The sequence below is a fragment of the Semicossyphus pulcher genome, unplaced genomic scaffold (genome assembly GCF_022749685.1).
Source record: "Semicossyphus pulcher isolate SPU_LCO1_2020_fin unplaced genomic scaffold, fSemPul1.0.p SCAF_25, whole genome shotgun sequence".
Lineage (NCBI taxonomy): Eukaryota > Metazoa > Chordata > Actinopteri > Labriformes > Labridae > Semicossyphus > Semicossyphus pulcher.
Genome location: NW_027211699.1, coordinates 7,342,923 through 7,362,602, shown reverse-complemented (window position 1 = coordinate 7,362,602; position 19,680 = coordinate 7,342,923). Strand labels below are relative to the sequence as shown.

The 19,680-nt window shown below is 41.3% G+C and overlaps 2 protein-coding genes across 2 annotated transcripts; one reads left to right on the top strand and one right to left on the bottom strand.

Annotated features, from left to right (window-relative positions):
- The first annotated feature begins 1,871 nt into the window (after window positions 1-1,871).
- On the top strand, window positions 1,872-7,200 carry LOC138604396 (epithelial membrane protein 2-like). Its single transcript, XM_069676321.1, has 5 exons — window positions 1,872-2,018; window positions 3,713-3,800; window positions 4,405-4,513; window positions 5,774-5,914; window positions 6,000-7,200. The coding sequence occupies exons 2-5, from the start codon at window positions 3,723-3,725 to the stop codon at window positions 6,158-6,160; spliced, it is 489 nt and encodes a 162-aa protein (XP_069532422.1). The 5' UTR covers window positions 1,872-2,018; window positions 3,713-3,722; the 3' UTR covers window positions 6,161-7,200.
- A 1,619-nt stretch (window positions 7,201-8,819) lies between these two features.
- On the bottom strand, window positions 8,820-17,377 carry LOC138604451 (germ cell-specific gene 1-like protein). The gene is made up of 6 exons (XM_069676388.1): window positions 17,354-17,377; window positions 15,558-15,873; window positions 11,195-11,242; window positions 10,929-11,093; window positions 9,707-9,818; window positions 8,820-9,249 (listed from the first exon to the last, which is right to left on the bottom strand). Exons 2-6 carry the CDS (start codon window positions 15,853-15,855, stop codon window positions 8,838-8,840), a joined length of 1,035 nt encoding a protein of 344 aa, XP_069532489.1. The 5' UTR covers window positions 15,856-15,873; window positions 17,354-17,377; the 3' UTR covers window positions 8,820-8,837.
- Window positions 17,378-19,680: the final 2,303 nt, after the last annotated feature.

The window sequence follows — 19,680 nt, the reverse complement described above, 5'->3', positions numbered from 1 at the left end:
TGCATCCCATCCGGAGAATGGCGGGAACTTTTCAGTGCAGTGAATGTGTGACAGAGGCTGTGTCAAACACATCTTCTCCAAACTGAATCGTCATTTATTCTTAGATTTACCCACAAAGGTTTAAAGGTATACAGTTATAATTCTTTGTCTCACGCTGGTGTCTGAGCAGCTAAAACCCAAATTCAGGTAAATAGTAGACGTTGCTTTTGACTAATTGTCACTTTTTTCTTATCTTTAATACATCCTTTGTTGTCACGTCTTTTATACAGTTTACACACATGCACTGCACTCCTGATAATCTAGACCGCAGAGTTTTTCCTGCCAGCCTTCTCGTAAATGTTCTCCGTTTCGTTCTCTTTGGCGCCACCTATGGCGATAAACGGTAATTGCAGGAGTACCCTTCCCAGATATCCAGACAGTGCTGCATGTGTGACGTCCACGGTTGGCTCCGGTTGTAACTCTTGATTTTCCTGGCTGTCGGTCGCTTTCCTTTTCAGACTGTTTGCTTCATCTGAGCGTCGAGTTTGTTTCTTCTTCTTTGGATTTTCACTTCTTGTTGAAGTTGTATCTGTAGTCATCCATCTTTTCTTTGTTTGTTCAGCCATAGTAGATTACTGTTTACTCACAACACTCGCAGAGAGCGGAAAAGCAGCCGCTTAGCTCCGCCTACCCTCTCTGGCAGACCAACCACTGCTGGCTGATGGAAAACGCGTCACTAACTGGGCAACACAAACACCCAGTCTGTAATACTGCAAATGCAAAGGCTTTCATCAGCGGGCCATCTGCTCAATCACAATTGTGTTACCTCATTCGGCGACAGATAGTGACTTAACAGACATTTGTTTACATGAAAATCTTTGAGATTTTATCTTTAATATGATGCGACCGGTGTGAAACCAGAAGAGTGACACATAACAGGATGATTAAAAACATCCGACGACAACAGCAAAGATGTCTGCAGACTGGAGACATGAAGAGATTCGGGAGCGTCTGGCTGCGAGGGCCGACGGCGAAATTGTTCCCCAGTTACGAGGAACATAGTGTCCTGGTCATGAGAGACGGGGAACATCTTGCGCTGTGAGGGACGAGCGTGAAAGGGCAACTCTGGAAAATTTCAGGGGCAGACCATAATTTTCTGGAAAAACTTATTTTTATTTACCTGTTCATTGTAAAGCACTTTGACTCCCCGTGTATAAAAATGCTATATAGATAAAGATGATTATCATCAATATTAAATGTCTCAGATACCCCCCCCCCCTGATTCCCCATCTCACTGCCGTCATGTCTCTCTCCATCATCCTCCCTCTTTCTCGCTCACTCAAGCTCCGACTTGCACTTGATTGCCCCCACCTCTCTCTCTCTCTCTCTCTCTCTCTCTCTCTCTCTCTCTCCCTCTTAAATCACCAACATTCCTTCATCCTGAAACTCCTTCCTTTGAAAACAAAAGCGGGAAAAGATCAGGAAGAAACATTACAACACTGTTACGTTTAGCGTGGGCGCTTGTGTACGCACGAGCGAGACTGTTGTGTTTACACACACAACAGCAACGGTGTGATTGTGATCAGGCCAGGCTGCAGTCTGCTGCCATGGCAGCCAGCGTAGAATCATTGTCAATAACGTCCAGTGTTATGGGAGTTCCCCCCCCCAAACACGAGTGAGTCATCAGCGGGAGTAAGATCACCACCATCAGCTGAGTGATGAAGACGTGAAACACAGAAAACAAAAGAGAAAATGAGTCGCCTGCCCGCAGAAAGTGTTGAAATAGTGACGAATAAGTTTCAAAGTGGGAAAGATAGAGAGAAGAGGAGGAGTAGGAGGAGGGGGGGGGGTTGAGGAGGAAGAGATTATGTGATCCAGTAGGCGAGAGGCTTGTCTGGGGTGTGGACTTAAAAAGAGGGCTGGGTAAAAGTGGGCGGACGGGTAGTTTCTAGTGTTTGTGCATTTAGACTCTGAGTCTGAAATTAGTGTCCTTGAGAGCAGGAGGAATTAGACGTTAAGAGACGCACGGCCTTCAAACAGTAAGTCAGACATTCTCTTCTCTTTCAATCCTTCCTTCAGTCGTCTTTGTAGCAGCTTCAGAGTGATAAAAGTGGAGTTTGAATAGAAGTTTTGCAGATTTTCTTCTGTATTTTATTTGATTTCAAACTGAAATTTAACAGCAGAGTAAAGGCAGGTGAGTGCGTGTACCTCCCACATACCTGTTCTCCTTTTCAGGCCGCTTTATAAGTGAATAAGTGTCCCTCAGCGGGCAGGTGAGGCTGCTTTCCAGATGTGTTCAGCTCCTGCCGACCAAGCTGACTACTTTTAATGATAAATGTTGTTTTGAAGAGGCACAGGCCACTTTCTCGGTTGCTGTTAACATTCCCAAACCTGGCCTCAGCCACATGTATTCCACTCTGCGTAATGGAAACTATGCCACATCCAGGCCAGATCTTAAAAAGCAGCAGCAGCAGTCGACACGTCTTGTTTTCACGTCGAGGTTTAGAAAACATTTGAAGTATTTCCCCGAGTGTGTTTTAAATTAAAGCAAACTGCTGAGCTTTGTAAATTCAGCAGTTTTTTTAATATCCGCCCAGAAGTTGTTCATTGAAGCTCATCTGGAAAGAAGACGAGTCACGAGAACTTTACGCTTCAGGCTGAGACATTTCAAAGCTTTCGTAGCAGTTTTAAAGCGAATCAAAGGATGGAAATGTCACTTTCAATGAGTCGGGCATGTTCACATCTTCATGTGAGGTTGCGTGTGAGAGAGATGGGAGCTGGCAAATGAGCAACTGTGTGTTTGTGTGTGTGGACCCAGCCCTTGACCACTCCTTTGCCGAGGAAAGAACCAGCACATTCCAGATGTTCCTCTGCCTCTGTTCACACTCAGAGCTGCCTCCTTTCAGGTTAGAGACGCATACGAGTAAGACTGGAACAAAAACACAAACAAATCTGTGATTATGTAAAGAGGAAAGCCGCCCTTTAGAGGCACCATAGAAGAAGAAAAATGGAAGTTACACCGTTGAAAGTTGTCTTGAAATAGGCCTGAGGAAATTTTGGGGCTTAAACGTGAAATAAAGAGTGTTTCAGGCGTGGGACACGAGTCAGGGGAGAGCAGGTAATCTCTACAGTTATTTTAAGGAGTGGCGGGTTTGTCAGGCAAGCCCAAACTCATCAGCCCGCCACCAACTTCCCTCCTAAGCGCTCTCTCTCTTCACCAACAGTATCAGCTCATTCTGTGTCTGATCTTTATCTCCACACGAACACCTCCGCGTCTGTCCCCTCTCCGATTCACAACAGGAACTTTATCTTTCTGCCTATTTGCAGTCGGCTCAGTGTGCAACTCAAAGTAATTAGAAGTCGTGAAGCCGCGCCCTGAGTGTGTGCCAGGTTTCGGCCTGGCTGTGCTGCGTTGAATGAGTGTGTTCATGATGTGTGTGTGTGTGTGTGTGTACCCTGGGAGCTGTCATTAACAGCAGCTTTTTTCTGAAAGCAGGCAGGAAGCGCGGAGCCTTTGTTTCAGGCCATTTCTGATTGTTTCAGCTCGGTGTGTTCAGTGTATGTGTGTGTGTGTGTGTGTGTGTGTGTGTGTGTGTGTGTGTGTGTGTGTGTGTGTCCTTTTTTTATTAGTTTGAATATGAGCTCCCCTCCAGTTATATTCCTCCTGCATAATAAAGGGTGGAAAGTGGTGTAACAAGTTTCCTCTTGTGCCTCTCTCTCTCTCTCTCTGCAGCACAGTCATCATGCTGATCCTCCTGGCTGCCATCTTCGGTATTCACATCATTGGCATCATCCTCCTCCTGGTGGCCACCATCGACAATGTAAGTGATTCAATTTGCCTGGTTTATTCCCCACACACCTGTACAGTGCAGCCCCCTCCTTAACGGCTCTAGGCGTGATTGCCCTAACATAATCCCCACTATCCTCCCTTGTTTGACTCTTACAATGACAGCACTGAAGAGTTATGTGCGCCTCCTCGCGCGCTGTCAGACACTAATGACTGATCAGCCGTCTGTCATCACTCGGGGCCATCTTTCCCTCCTCTGTCGGGGGTCCTCTGCTCCTCTCAGGGCCACATATTTCACATGTCTCGCTGACGGATGATGTCGTCACCCGGTGCCATTCGTGTGTCAGACAGACGGTACACGAGTACATGTAAATATGTCCTGCATACCTGAGTGAGACTGTAGGAATGCAGCAGTGACAGGCGGATGTGCATTCCTGCCTCAGATGTCGTCTTTTCCCCTGCCGCCCCCCCCTCCACCTCAGATACCTGGAGAACACACACTCCAGCTTTGTTTACACACATTCTCGCCGTTCTTTTGTCGTGTTGGTGTGCTTTCTTTTACATGCAGGACAATGCCGCTGCAGAGAGGTTCACGCCTGGTTTTAAATCTAACATTGTGTCTCTTTGCTCCCCCTCAGGCTTGGTGGATGACTGATGTCATCTCCACTGATGTGTGGGCCCGGTGGATTAACGTGAACGGAGTTTGGAACTACACCAGTCTTCCCGAAGGCTCACACTACCCATCGGGTAAGACAGACGAGCGCGTCGACACTTACCCTTACTTACTAAATCGACTTTAACTACGTCCTGTGTAAAGGGCTTTTAATTAATAACAACAGAGTAACGACATAAAAATGTCCACACTTAATTCTTTTAGGTTTTTATAAGATGGATCAGCATAATAGGGGCTGGTTTAGCTCAGTTGGTAGAGCAGGCGCCCGTGAACAGAGGCTGCAGTCCTGATCGCAGGTTCGACTCCCAGTCTGCCGATCATTTGATGCGTGCCCCCCTCCCCCCTCTACTCCCCAACCTTCCTGTCTCTCTTCAGCTGTTCAATAAATAAAAGGTGAAAAAGCCCAAAAAATTCTGTATAAAAAAGACGTCACCAAATACCGAGGAAAGAAAATGTGCTCCATCGACCTCTGAGAGTCGTGTTTTTATCTCAGGAAAAACAAAGTTTAACTTCAATTTGTCATTAATTTTCTGCAACACAATGCAACTTAGCATTTTTCAAACCGACTTTATTCTCCAGTAAAATGTCTGTCGCTCATTAAAGCCCCTGAAAATGTAACTTTAAACCTTCAGTACGTTTTTAAAACTTAATTTTCATGCCTAAATGATCAAAGTTACAAAGATCTCTTTAGGTATTTGTCAAGAGTTTAACACTCAGAGATGTGTGTGTGTGTGTGCTTAGATCAGATTCGATCAATAAAACTGTCATCATATCCTGATCGGCGCTCAGAAGTGCGTCACATCACCTTTTCTAGTCGAGCCCCGCCCCCTTTAAAGCAGAGAGAAGTACAGAAACACTAAGCCACTCGTAACATGAGGAAAATAAAGGTTTGCAGGCCCCGTAAGATCAACCAAGCTTTTGTTTTGATAGTTTGATTTATTACTGAGCTCTTCAAACGTCATTATTAGGAACAATATTATTAAGAGCTTGAATTCAAACCTTTTATTATATTTTATATCCCTTTTTCTCTGGCTATTCTCTGAGAACTCCCAGAACAAATTAGGCTGAAAAAGTTGCTCTCTTAAAACACCAAAGAGGTACAAATTTGTTGCAAAGTTAAAAGTAATGATTCATGTTTTTCTCTTGAACTTTATGTATTTGATGGCAACATTTCTGGTTAAACCGTATTAAGATGTTTGGACCTTAAAAATCTTTCTATGCTTTGTGAGAAATCTTTTAAAATCAGACCGTGCAAAGTGTCACTGCAACATTTACTGTTTCCTGGGTGTGTCAGTGCCCTCATTGTGTCGCCCGCTCTCTGGCTCCCCCTGCAGATTACCTCCAGGCGGTGCAGGCCAGCTCCATCCTCGCCTGTATATTCTCCATCCTGGGCATCTTTGTGTTCGTGGCTCAGCTCTTCACCCTGGAGAAAGGACAGAGGTTCACCATCTCCGGCATCTTTCAGCTCCTCGCCTGTGAGTTCTTCTTTTCCTCTCTCTCGTCTCCTTTGATGTCTTTCTCTCTCTGTGTCATCACTCACCGATGTCTCCCGCCCTCCAGGCCTGTGCATCATGATCGCGGCCTCCATCTACACAGACCGTTTCCACCTCGACGAGCAGAATGGCTGGTACGGTCACTGCTTCATCCTGGCGTGGATCTCCTTCGCCCTAACGTTCATCTCCTCCATCACTTACTTTGTGCTACGTAAGAAGACCGCGTGAGATGGACACTAGCGTTAGCTCCAACCGGCCCTCAACCTCCGGCTGGATCTACTCTTTCAGCTGAAATCTGTCCTTTTAGATGGGTTAGTGTTTTTACTGGCCTGTTTTGTACATCAGATTTGAGCTGCTAGTGTATTTTCAGCTACATATATATAAGACCTGTTGATCCTCTCAAATACAAAGTAGGGTTTAACTGAGTCTGCTTGGTCGAGTGTTTGCAGGCTCAATCAATCGCTGATGTATTTGAGCGTATTTTCAACCCTGAGTTTGGGCTGGAATTATCGAGGGCATCTCAGGATTAAGAATGTTCTTGTTCTGCATAAAAAATGCGACTAAAAGCTCTCAATATTTCCGGTTTTTAACTAAAGCAGGTTGAAGAGTAAAATCTGTGGTCTTTTTTCCTGTAATGCACATTTACATATGGATATGAGTGTTGGATAAAAAGGGGGAGTTTATTATTTTATTGTTAGTTCATCAATTTTTCTTTCATATATCTGCTCTGGTTTTTAGTTTATGTAATGTGCCACTAATTAAACAGAGTTGAACTAACTCTAAAGTCTGAAGACATCAACTGACATGCTACCTGTTTTTAAATCTGTGTCATCTAATGATGAGACTACGCAAGGATATAAATGTAAAACAATTGATGTACTTAGTTTGTGATCAGAGAAGAAAATGTTTTAAAGTGTGAAACTCCAAAGCCAAATCAAATACTTTTTAAATAGAGTCATAAACGCCAAAGAAGTGAGGCTCTTTTAAATACAGCGTAAACAAAATATCTTAGATATTATAAATAATTATCTGACATAATCTAGCATACCATTTATAAACCAACAGTCTTTGTCAGCTCTGTTTCCAGCCTGTGTGACAGGAAGGCATCCGCCTTGACTCTTAAAGCTCGAGATATAAAGTGTAAATATGTTTTGTTTCCCATAATGCTTTGTGTGTCTAATGCTGTTTTATTTTTGCTACCGTTATTTCTCATTATGGATGACAGCGACGATGATTTTTACAATAATAAAACTTGATTTTCAACCATTTATCGGAGTTAGTCGTTGTTTCTTTTCCATTCTCCATATTCACACGGCGTCCATTTTTTAATCATTAAAGCCCCTGAAAAACTTTAAACTTGCAGTGTGTCTTTAAAACTTAATTTTCATGTTTAAATGATCAAAGTTACAAAGATATCTTTAGGCATTTGTAAGAGTTTACGATAAGATAAAGATCGTACTTGGCTCAGAAACCATAAGGGCTAGTGTGCTTAGGTTTCACGTTTGATTGATACAACTGAAGTGCGTGACATCACCTTTTTCTAGTCGAGCCCCGCCCCCTCTAATGCAGAGAGAAGTAAAGAAACCCAGAAGTCACTCGTAAGATGAGCAAAACTTGAATCATAGAGAGAATCAGTCAGGGAAAAAGAAAGGTTTGCAGACCTTCAGAGATCAACCAAGCTTTTGTATTGATAGCTTGATTTATTACTGAACTGTTTATACCTCATTATTATGAACAATATTATTTTAAGAGCTTGAATTCAAACCTTTGATTACATTTTACAGCGCTTTCTCTGGCTATTCTGACGTTAAGCTAACATTAGGAAGCTAAAATGCTAGTACAATGTGTTACTACTGTGTTGCAGGTTATAGGTCATAAAGATTTAGTGAATCTGACAAATCATTTCACTGCTTCAAGATTGTTCAGCAAATGATCGCTTCAAAATTTGAATTGACATTTTTAAATCTACAGGTGAGAAGTTACCTCCTGAAACATCTAGAGGAGGAAGAACCAACAAATGAGTTGGTACAGTACTTGGCTCAAAATAGAAGTAAAGCTAAATGAAATCTTTCAATCGTATATAAAATATTGCAGGAGCACACTATTGTAGAAAATAAGGTAGAGGTAAAATGGGGGGAAAATTAGAAATTAATAAAGCAGCAGACGATTGGAAGGACTCCCTAAGAAAAATGAACGTATACAACTAGAGAAATACAGAAAATAAGATGTATCCTAAAGACAGACTTGGTAGACTGGCTAATTATATAAATTTAAACCAACACCTGCAATGAATAGGCACTACCTAGCTAATATTGGCTACAACATGCTAGAAAAGGCATTTAATTCGTAGCTAACAGTAATGTTTGCTAGGATGGGGTGAACGCTAACATTAGCTGTTATATGTTGGTAGCAAATCGGTCATCAAATATGTGGTTTTAACTTGAAATTTGGCCTTATGTCCCTCCAAATCTTCACCATCCATTGTTTGTTCAGTTGCTGGTCAATCTGAAAGCAGTGAAATTATAATAAATTGTCCAATTCACCACATTTATATGACCTATAACCTGAAAGAAAGTACGACATTATAACAGCATTTTAGCTAGCAATAAAAAGGCCGCCATATATGGTCATTGCGTTTTGATCAGGAGTAGTTTTGAATTCGTTTAATTATGATGTAACTGCTCCATTAATTGAAATATTTTTTTTTATTTGAGGCCCGCTGACATAAACCAGTGAAGTAATACCGTTACGTTTTCCACTAGCTTAAATTAGCCAAGATATCTACTGTTTAACTGCACAATTACAATGTTCAGTTAGTCATTTATAGGCGTCTGCTGCATTTACATTTTCCTTCTTTATTAGAACTGAGTGATTACAATTACAGCTCCTTTATGGATTCAAGAGATCAAAGCGGGCTGTATTCCTCCTCCGTCTCGTAGCGCTCCTCCTGGTCTCCTGGCAGGGTCATGTGGACGGAGACAGACGGTACGAGCAACGGAGAGGGGAGGGAGAGGCGGGGTAAAGGTGATGCAGGCGCATGGTGGGAGAGTGGAGGAGGGAAGGATTCAGAGTGCGTGAGCCTGGGAAGTGGGGCCGGTAATGTCGCTGCTGGGGGCTCGTAGTAGGGCGACAAGTGGGAGATGGCGTTGTCTGGATTTCCAGGGGTGTAATACGGTGGAAGGAGCCCCACGAACTTAAAGCTGCAGGGGTTGAGGCTGGAGTAATGTCTGGGTCCCACCATCAGGACCTTCTTGGTGTAGTTGTTCAGGGTGGAGACGCCAGCGGACATGCAGACGGTGAAGGCGAGCCAGGCCACGCTGAGGCAGGCAGACAGGAACGTGAAGTTAATCTCTAACATGCACTTTGACTGTGTTTCTGTGTAGACAAAACTGTGCAGGGGGTTTGTACGTGAGTGTAACCAAGCAGGGCCGGCTGTCACCATTTTGGGGCCCCGGATCCGCCCCTCTTGGTAAAAAGTATGTTATTACACAGCTGAAAGTCACAGATATAAAGTTCCACATGCATCTTGTGTAGGTTTAGTTCATAAGATGTTGATGCTAGGCTTTAAACATGAGTCTAAGGTTGTAAAATGTGAGCAATCATGTTATAATGTGAAATGTTTCAGGTTATAAGAAGACACTCAGTATAGTGTTATAAAAAGAAAGGTTTCTAAGCCCTGAATAAACTATGTTCAAAGTCTGAGGGCTGGATCACAGTTTCAATCTGGCCTCTTGTGTACGCGGTGCAATTGAACAGTATGTTTAAGGAACTCACTAGAAAGCCCAGGAGTAGCCGTAGCTGTGAGGCTTGAAGTCTTCTGGTCCCATTGAGGCAGTGGTCTGAAACACTTGCATGTACATCATGTGACCCACCATCCCAACCAGACCTGAGGAAACAACAGAAAGTACATATACTACAATCTTTTAAAGGAAACTGGTCATACTGTTTCTCCTAGGTTGAATCACAGAACCAATATGCTACCATCAGACCATAGCCTGTGGGAGTGATGGTTATTGGGGATATCCGGGTCAAGACTTCCTTTTCTGTGCACTGTTCATTGATTACAGTCTGAGCAGCAACTAGAGACTTTGAGTTGAGAGAAAGGGTAAAAATGTTTGACACTTGAGCCTAAGACAAATTTCTCTGCAGGCACAATAATGAGTATCGTATTGCATTGTATTGTTTAGTATCGTATTATATCATATTGTTTTGTGTCATATCTTATTGTATCGCATCTTGTGGTATCACACTTTGTGTTAAGAGACATCGCCTCTGCCTGATGTCTGTTTACCGAGATTTATAAGGCTGTGTCCACACGTACACAGGTATTTTTCGAAACAGTTTTTTCTCTGCGTTTTGACCTTTCGTCCACACAAACGCCGCTTTAGGTCACTGAAAACGGATCTTTTGTAAAACTCCGGCCAGGGTGAAGACTTTTAGATACTCTGTTTCCAAGGAGACGTATGGATGGGGTAAATGGTGTTTTTGGCTCGTGACGTCAGGCTGTGCGCCGGTATCTCCTCTGTGAGGCGTCACAAATGAAGCATTCCTTGCAAAATGATGCCAGTGACAAAAACAGTGATGCTTCTAACGTTGCTAACAGGACATGTACAGTAACTCGTCCACTATTTTGAGGAACAGAGGAGTGGGGATGCACTACGGAGGTCACTTTATATTCCAGTGTGATATTGAGGAATAACTCTTTGCGTGACCGGGTTATATCGCCAGTCATGGCTGTTAGTGTGGCATTCTCATGACAGCGTTTCTGTTGTGTTTGTTTGGGGATTTTTTTATAACCGTGCTTGTGTGGACGGGGGTTTTTTTGTAAACGAAGGAGGGAAAAACTTGTAGATATGGCCTAAAATTCTCAATTGTTGTCAGATGATAGCTAATGGGTTCTGTTATTGTATAATGGATGATGCTTTCCTGCATACAGCCAAAATCCACAGACATTTTTATAAAGACTTTTCTGTGCTTTAATGTTGTCCTTCTGTACCTCCCAGCACGGTGAAGACAGCAGCGAAGGCGTTGAGCAGCTGGCCCCAGCGCTGCGTGGACGGGCACCAGGCACTGATACACAACTGCATGGACAGCAGTGTGCAGCTGATGAGCAGCAGGCCGACGTACGTGAGCTCCATGGACAGGGACAGCCACATCATAGCTGCAGAGGGCGGAGCAGAAAGACACGTGAAGGTTTGGATTATAAACACGCAAACAGCAAAGTGCCAACAGCAGTGCAGGAAAAATATTAGGATCATTTACCTTTTTCAGATCCTGGAGTCAGAGTGTAAAACCCCCGACACTTCTCCTCTGGGAATCAAAAGACAAATTCAAACACGGTGATAAATAGATTTTTAGCTTTCAGTACACACTGGAGTTGGACACCCTGAACATGTACTATTGCAGCAGTGATTTTTGACTTCTTCCAGCATGTGTACATAGTTTATATTGTACAATTAAATAACACCGCTACCTAAACCAGATTTAGGTAGCAGTTTAAAACGTGTGTACATGACCTGGAGTAACTTGATGGGAGATTATAAGATTTATTTGGTGAGTCTGGACGGATGAGGCCAACAGAAAATCTCACCACAATAAGACCTTTGCCAGCATGTCTTCTTTATCTCAGTCTTTCATTTCACTATGAAATATTTTGTTTTTAAGACCAGAATGTGTTTTATCCTCTACGGTTACCACTGCTAATTTAACAAAAATGGGAAAACTAGAAAACAACCTGTTTCTGCAGACTGTTAAGCTGCTTTGTGGCTTGTTTACCAGTGTGTTTATATGACAGCTGCAGTCATCAGTGCACCGTGTCTGGCACTAAATTAGTCCCTGAAAGCTTAGCACTCTTAAGACACAGACGCAAGTAGAGAAAACACAAGGAAATGTAGAAAACATAGTATAGTATTTTATTTTGAAATGTATTCGGTTGTTCCTTCTGTTTGTATCGACAGCATCTTTATTTGGTTGTTTTCTCTAAATGCTGCACATACTGTAGTTAGATTGGTCACAGCCAGGCAACAATGAGCATGGTGTTTAAGCGGTTTGGAGTTAACTAATAGGAGATTATAGGATTTGTTTGGTATAAATCTGGATTGATTAGGATTACAGGAAACTCATAATGAGATTTTATCTACCGTCGTTTTTTCATTTTCATCTTGTTTTTCTTCAACACAAAAGCTTTTATTTTTTCGTCCCTATAAACTGTTTTTCCCGTGTGTTAAAAAATAGGAACAACCTGTTTGTGCAGTCGCTTAATCTTCTTTGCGGCTTGTTTACACGACAGTTGCAATAATCAGTGCACCGTATTTGGCTCTCAATTACGGAAGCCCTGAAAGCTCAACATACTGTGACTTAAGAAAACAGATGTGAAAGACAAAACAAGTGACGAAAACATTTTCATTAACTTTGAATTACAATTGAGGGTGGAAAATATACCTCAAAGGGACAGAACTGCAGTAGATTGAGCTCTAAGGGCCACCGTACAAAATAAATTACGTTGTTATTCTTTCATATGGTTTTAATCAATGCTCACTTTACCTTTGTCCCCCAAAAAGCAATATCTTACACTTATTTACTTACTTATTTATTGCTCTGGAACACATAAAGCTACGAAAAGCTAATAAACTATTTGAGCTAAAATATTCTAATTGTCATAAAACACAAACAACAAATAATTAAAACATTTCCCAAACCTGCACTCAAAAGAATTTGGCCTCTTGGAAGTAGCATAAACAAATCTGCTAACACATCACTAACATAATATCACATTTTAACATGGCTAACATTAGCATACAGCTAACTACACTCTCTTTTTAGCTCTGTTTTTGGTCTCCACCATCTCCGGCTAGAAATATCTGATATATCAGCTTCTAAAAGCTCCAGTATTCTAATGATAGCACCTATGTTAGCTAGTTGCTTTCTTTATATTCAGTTTGTTGCTGGGCAGGTAGTGTACAGTAGGTTTTAAGAACTTCTTTGCTTAAAAAAACTGCTTTTAGTCGAAATACCAAAAAAGGTAAGATGATGGCCATAAAAACTAAAACAATGAGCTGAAAGTCTTTATAAAGCTCCAAAGAGCTGAGGGAATCTGCAGATGTGTTTTTTTTTACTAAGAGTAGTAAGAAAAGACCAAGTACTCATCCATGGTTGAAAAATGGTTGTCATTTAAGCAGCTTTATGCAGCTTTAATGCTGGATTCTCAACATAGAGGCTTTAAATGTGACAATGATGATACGATGGCATTGCCCTGCACTCCATACTTAAAGGTTAAACAAATAATGAAAATGTTCCTATCATATTCTATCTTATCGTATCTTTTGGCATCGTAACACAAAGCAACGCAACGCAACGCATCGCAACGCAGCGCATCGCAACGCAATGCAGCGCAACGCAACGCATCGCAACGCATCGCAACGCATCGCAACGCATCGCAACGCAACGCATCGCAACGCATCGCATCGCAACGCATCGCAACACAACGCATCGCATCGAAAGGATATTTGCAGATGTAGCAGAGACAGATGAAGAAGATTGCATGGGTGATTACAAAAGCAGGATGATTTGACCGGTAAACCTTTGCTGACTGCTGTTAAAACAATGGTTGATGTAATTTCTGCTTTTTATAGTCTGTTGTTTGTTCTTTAATCTGAAACTTCCTATGCCTGCTGTCTTGGCCAGGACTGTAAAAACAGATGGAAATTGATGGTAGAGTAAAGGTTAAATAAATAAAATACAAATACATATATTATCTTCAGCATCAGTCAAACTCAATCCCTCAAAATAAGTTTCAAATCAGCTGCGAATGAGACGCTGAAAACCCGGCCTGTGTTTGTGAATCCTATTAACCTTCCTCTCTCTGGGTTTCTAATCCATAATTGAGTCATGCTGCTGAAGTCTAAATCTCTGCGAGCAGAAAACACACTGATGATAATCCTCTTTGGGCTAAACACGTACCCAAACACACTCACTCAGACACACACAAATACAGGTACAAATCAACACGCATCAGGATTCAATTCATATCATCACCTTGGATATCCTCTCCTGCTGTGACCTGGTTTATTGTCTGTCGCGCTCGTGACACAGTTAAGATGTTTCACTTCCTGTTTCTATGCAGAAAATCACCTTGGTACTATCCTCCACACCACACTCAATCCCTCACAATGATGCGGATTTTACACTGTTGTAATGGCTCGATGTATTATTGCCTTATATGTAGATTTCTTTACTCATATCCTTCATTCTCCCTCTTATTTACCTCTAGCAACCCTTTTCACAATCTCTAGTGACATATATGTACTTTCTTCTTTTGAAATAAACGTAGTAACTCTGTTTTTTCTGACAAGACAGGGAATTTATTTCCACTCATACATGGCTCACATGGTCATAGGTACCTATATCTCTTACTTTCTTGTTATAATTACACACAAATCGACCGGGTTGTAGTTTAAATTTGACTCAATTTGACATTTCTTCTTCTGTGGTATTTTCCATAAGCTTCTCTAAAAGGAAAGGTGGGTGTTGCTAGCTTAATGTTATGGCTAACTAAGCTAACTAAGGTTCTGTGACACAGTCGCCCTTTTGTACAAGTCATGTAGGAGAGGTGGTGTCATTACTTTATGCTAATTTACTATCCTAATCCGCCCCCTTATTTACCATAATTTTGTGTTATATCTTTTTCCCCATAATGTTACGTGTGCAAAAAAAGGCTATATATTGATTTCTATGAACTTGCACTGAAACATAGCTGATTTAGGGTGATTGCTGCTAGCTTAAAGTGGCTACAAACTAAGCTAACTTACATTTAGTATAATTATTTTGCTGTTTGTTTATATTATACTTCCCACACTGCTATAATCTCTGTCCCAAACTGTCAACATATTGATTTCTGTGAACTGGGACTGAAAAAATAGGTGTTTTAGAGTGATTACTGCTAGCTTAAAATTGTGGCTAACTAAGCTAACTTACATTTTGTATATTTATTTTGCTGTTTGGTTATATTATACTTCCCACACTGTTGTAACGTCTGCCCAAAACTGTCACTATATTGATTTCTGTGAACTTGGACCAAAGTATAGCTGTTTTAAGGTCATTGCTGCTAGCTTAAAGTGGCTACAAACTAAGCTAACTTACATTTAGTATAATTATTTTGCTGTTTGCTAATATTATAATTCCCACACTGCTATAATATCTGTCCCCAACTGTTAGTATATTGATTTCTGTGAACTGGGACTGAAACAATAGGTATTTTAAGGTCATTGCTGCTAGCTTAAATTTATGGATAACTAAGCTAACTACAGTTCTGTGACACAGTCGCCCTTTTGTCATGTCCGAGAGGTGGGCGTCATAATTTATGCTAATTTACTAGCCTAATCCGCCCCCTTATTTATCATAATTTGGTGTTTATATCTTATTTCCCATTATTTTCACTACTATTTTCTGTGAACTTGCACTGAAACATAGCTGTTTTAAGGTCATTACTGCTAGCTTAAAGTTGCTACACACAAAGCTAACTTACACACACGCTCAAAGACTATTTAAACATATTTTCTCCTTTTCAACACACCTGAAAAGTCCAACTTAAACCAACATTTTCTTCTCTATGTTACTGTTCTCTCACCCCATGCGTCGGTGTAGATGTTCTCCTCACAGATGAAGAACAGGCCGGTGTGAAAGGTTGGGAAGATGAAGCGGTCGTCCCCCGTCTCCCAGGAGAACTGGATGCTGGACGAGTTGGAGACGCCGGGGACGGGGATGCAGTTGCTGTGCTTGGTTGCCGTACAGAGAGGCTTCGGCACCTTTTGACTCCCCTCGCACCAGTAGGAGGACATGAGGGCCGTACCGCCCAGGAAGAGGGCCACCACGGTCTGGATGAAGGAGAGGCGAGGGGATCGCATCTGCTGCAGGAACGCCATCATGAGAGGCTTAAACGAGGGCTGATGAAGACAGGGGAACAATTATTCAAATGCAGCTACTTCACGCAAAAAATCTAAATGTGACATTTGTTTCTTTATAATATGAAATCAATATGAAACCATTTGTTGTCTTGTACCAGAGTTGTCAGCAGCCCTGAAATCCGATTGGCCACACTAGGTGCCATCGCATACTCCCAAACAGTGACTGGCTATCTTGCTGGTCAGAGGCGGGACTTAAGTTAAAACCAACTGCAGTAGCTCTTGTGGCATTTCAGTGTCATTTTCTTTTGTTGGTTCTTGTGACCGAGACTTTTGAGTTCTTAAAGAATTCAAAGTAGACATCAATAGTGGGGACAGAAAATGATTGAAATTAATGCTATAATTGTACAAACACATACCTCCTGCCACCTCAGTCAAAAACCTGTGAATACGCCCCTGGCTGGCAACACTTCCTGTTCCGTGCGTTGCATTGTTAACAGTCCGACTAACAACTTGTGAAGCGAGAATAGAGTTGTAGTTGAGATACGACGACTCAGACCTGATTGCTAGTTGCACTTTAATTCAGATGTCTGTCTTCGTGGACGGCATTATGGCCGATTCTGTCCCACCTTTTAAGATCTCCACACTGACTGTTTTCTTGAGCACAGCCCGCTGAAACCCTCGCAGACAACACTTTATAGACTACAGAAACCAGAGCGCTTCCACAAGACACACAATATTGATTGTAACAGAGCAGTGTATCTCAAACGCACACACATCCATCAGCAACAAGAATATGTTAGTCAAGTTAAAACAAAGATATACAATCTGTTGTTCCAGAGCTGAGGAGCTTTTAGCAGATTTTTTAGTACGACTTTAAGCTGCAGAAAGAGCTACGACTCTGAATGTACAGAACAACCTCCTAATGAAGATATTCCTGTGGCTTATGAATGAAGATAGTCTGCTTTTACAGACTTATCCCAACAAAAGTTAACAAGGTGATATAATGAAGTTGAGTTAAACTGTTTAAAATCTTGTGGAATATTCTAAAATTCTCCAGAAGTCCAGAAGCTAATTTAATCCAATATTTCAAGTTAGATTTTATATCCAGTATTTTGAAGGTTTTGTGAAGACTCCTGTGGTTTAATCACCGTTTCACCCGCTTACCCCAAACATTTGATACGATAAAACAGGTGAGAACGGATCACAGCGTGCTTTAAGGTCTTGGCTGCATCCAAAGAAAGACAGTTACTACTTTGTAAAGTTGTATTTAATGGTTTTTATCTTTCTTAAAATGAAGATTTGGAAGGAAACACGTTACATGTCAGCACCTAATACTTGGGTTTTAACAAGTCAATGTTTCACCTCCGCTCCTGCGTGTCAGCACATTATTAGTTTCCAAGGAGAAGCAGCTCTGAGGTGTTTAAAAAGAGAAGGTTTTACATGAATGATCACATTTAAAGAGTAAAAAGCCCCTGACTGGAAACTAGTGGAGACGACAGACCTTAAAATAATCACTCACCTCCTTCAGCCTCTCTCTCTCCGCACTCTGTCCTCAGGTCCCTCATGGAGTGAAGCATCGAAGGTGACAGAAACATCCGGAGTGATGGAGGACTCCGGCCGTCACACTGACCTCTGAAGGCAGTGTCCGTCTGTATGAACCGACCTCAGCGGGACACTACTGTGAGCGCACACACACACACAGAAACACACACTCCACTTCTTTAATCCGTCCGATTAAATCCAAATCAGACGACTCGGTTCCATCTGTTTTCATTTTCATCCATCACATTCATCTCTCCTCACATCTCTTCCTCTGCCCTCCAGACTTATTACAGTATGTTCCTGTTTGGAAGTGAAAACAAACATGACCTTGAGATGGTGAAAAAATGTCAAACCAAATCTGTACACACATTTTAAAAGAGAGAAATGTGTCTGAGAGGTGACTCCAGCAGAGGGAGCTCTACAGGGGGGCGGTATTTAGCTTTTTATAAGATCCTAAACTGGATGTTGTTTCACACTTTTTATTATATATATTAAAAAAAGGAAACAGTAAGAGTTTTTAAAGTCCTTCTCAATTATTTGTACCTTTAGTTATCACAATTTAAGAATAAATCCATCACATTTAGGTCAGTATGTTTCAGCTTTTTCAATAACCCATCAGCTTATGATATCACGTTTATGAATTACTTTCAGGTACTGTTAGGTATCACAATTTAAACACTTTATCCATTACAGTTAGCTAATTAAACTATTTGAACACTTTATCCAAAACTTTTCACTGACTATTTCAACTATTTAAACCTGGCCTTATATATTAACTATTTAAATGCCGGAGTTTTCAAAACGCCTGATTTCACAGCAGCTTTTAAAAAAAGTTGCAATGGAAGTTGAGATGCCTTTTTCTGTGTTACACATTAAACATCCACTGCGAGCGACCGGGACAGACGCTCCATTAAAGCCTCTATTGGCTGAGCGAGCTGTCGGTCTTCTGACGTCACTTCGATTTCAGCGTCAGGACTAAAACGTGTAAAAACTGAATGACACTAAAGTCAGCCATGAAATGCTCATTTCACACTGCACACTCAGAGCTGTCCGTATGTGCACATTATGTATTATATTTACGCTCTTATACTCTTTATTTCAGCTGCTGCGGTAACATTAAGATTGATAAGAGACGGGGGTTTACCATCTCACTATCGTATGGTCTTTATGGCTTGTTTTTATTTGACAAGCATGCATTCATCATGTGCTACTTTGTATTTTCGGTGTGTTCTTTCTTGTGTAACTTTGTCGTATGCTTTACTCTGTACTGTTTGTTATTGTCCTGTTTTTTGTCCTGCGTTGACCTTAGCGAATTAGCTTAAAGCTATAATCTGGTATGGTGCATCAAATGGTGACATTTATGTTTTGAACTGTACGTGGTCCCTTTTAAATAATAAATTAAATGACGATACAAAGACTCTGTGAAATCAGCGCTGACACAAACATCAGTAACAAGTAAGACAGTAAAAGCTGGAGGGACTGTGTAACCGTCTTTTCTTTAAGGTTAACCTGAAACTTCTTTGAGCGCTTGTTGAATATTTTAAATGCACTTTCAGTTGCAGCTGTCGCATCCAAGTTCAAAATGACATTTCATTTATTTGTGTAGGACATAATGCTTTTTTATAACCATCTATATCCTTAGTTATTTCAACCCTTTACCTGTAGCACACCATTTCAAATGTTTATGCATCTCTTTTTAGGTATTCAGGCAGCTTAAACAATGTTTAACACTTTATCCACAACTTTAAGCTAAATATGTCTTTTTATCACTACTTATGTGTTTTTATCACGCAGAAAAGTGCTGGACAATATTTACTGTGTTCTCGGGACTTCATCTTACTCTCTGTCCCAAATGCCCGGACAGGAATTGGGGAAAGGGCTTTTGGGTGTTCTGCACCCTCAGCGTGGAATTTGTCGCAGAATGACTTGAAACTGAAGGAACTACTCTCGTTAAATGCTTTCAGATCTAAAATGAAAGACTTAGATGCAGATTCCATAAGATGTCGACGTCTTTAAATTGCCTGCTTGTACAACTTAAATTTTCATTTTTTAATTTGTCCCTGTTTGTGGGTCTGTCTGCAACTTTGTGCTTTTTGCTGCTGTCTTGCCAGGTCTCCCTCGAAAAGGAGATTCTTAATCTCAATGGGACGACCTGGTTAAATAAAGGTTAAATTAAATTACTTAAATTTGAACTTTTTGAATTGAACATTTCATTTTTCTATATTAACAGATGTATCTCTTCTCTGCTCAAGCTAACAATGTGTCAACCCTTCCCTGGCTGAATCATTGACCTACTATTAACCA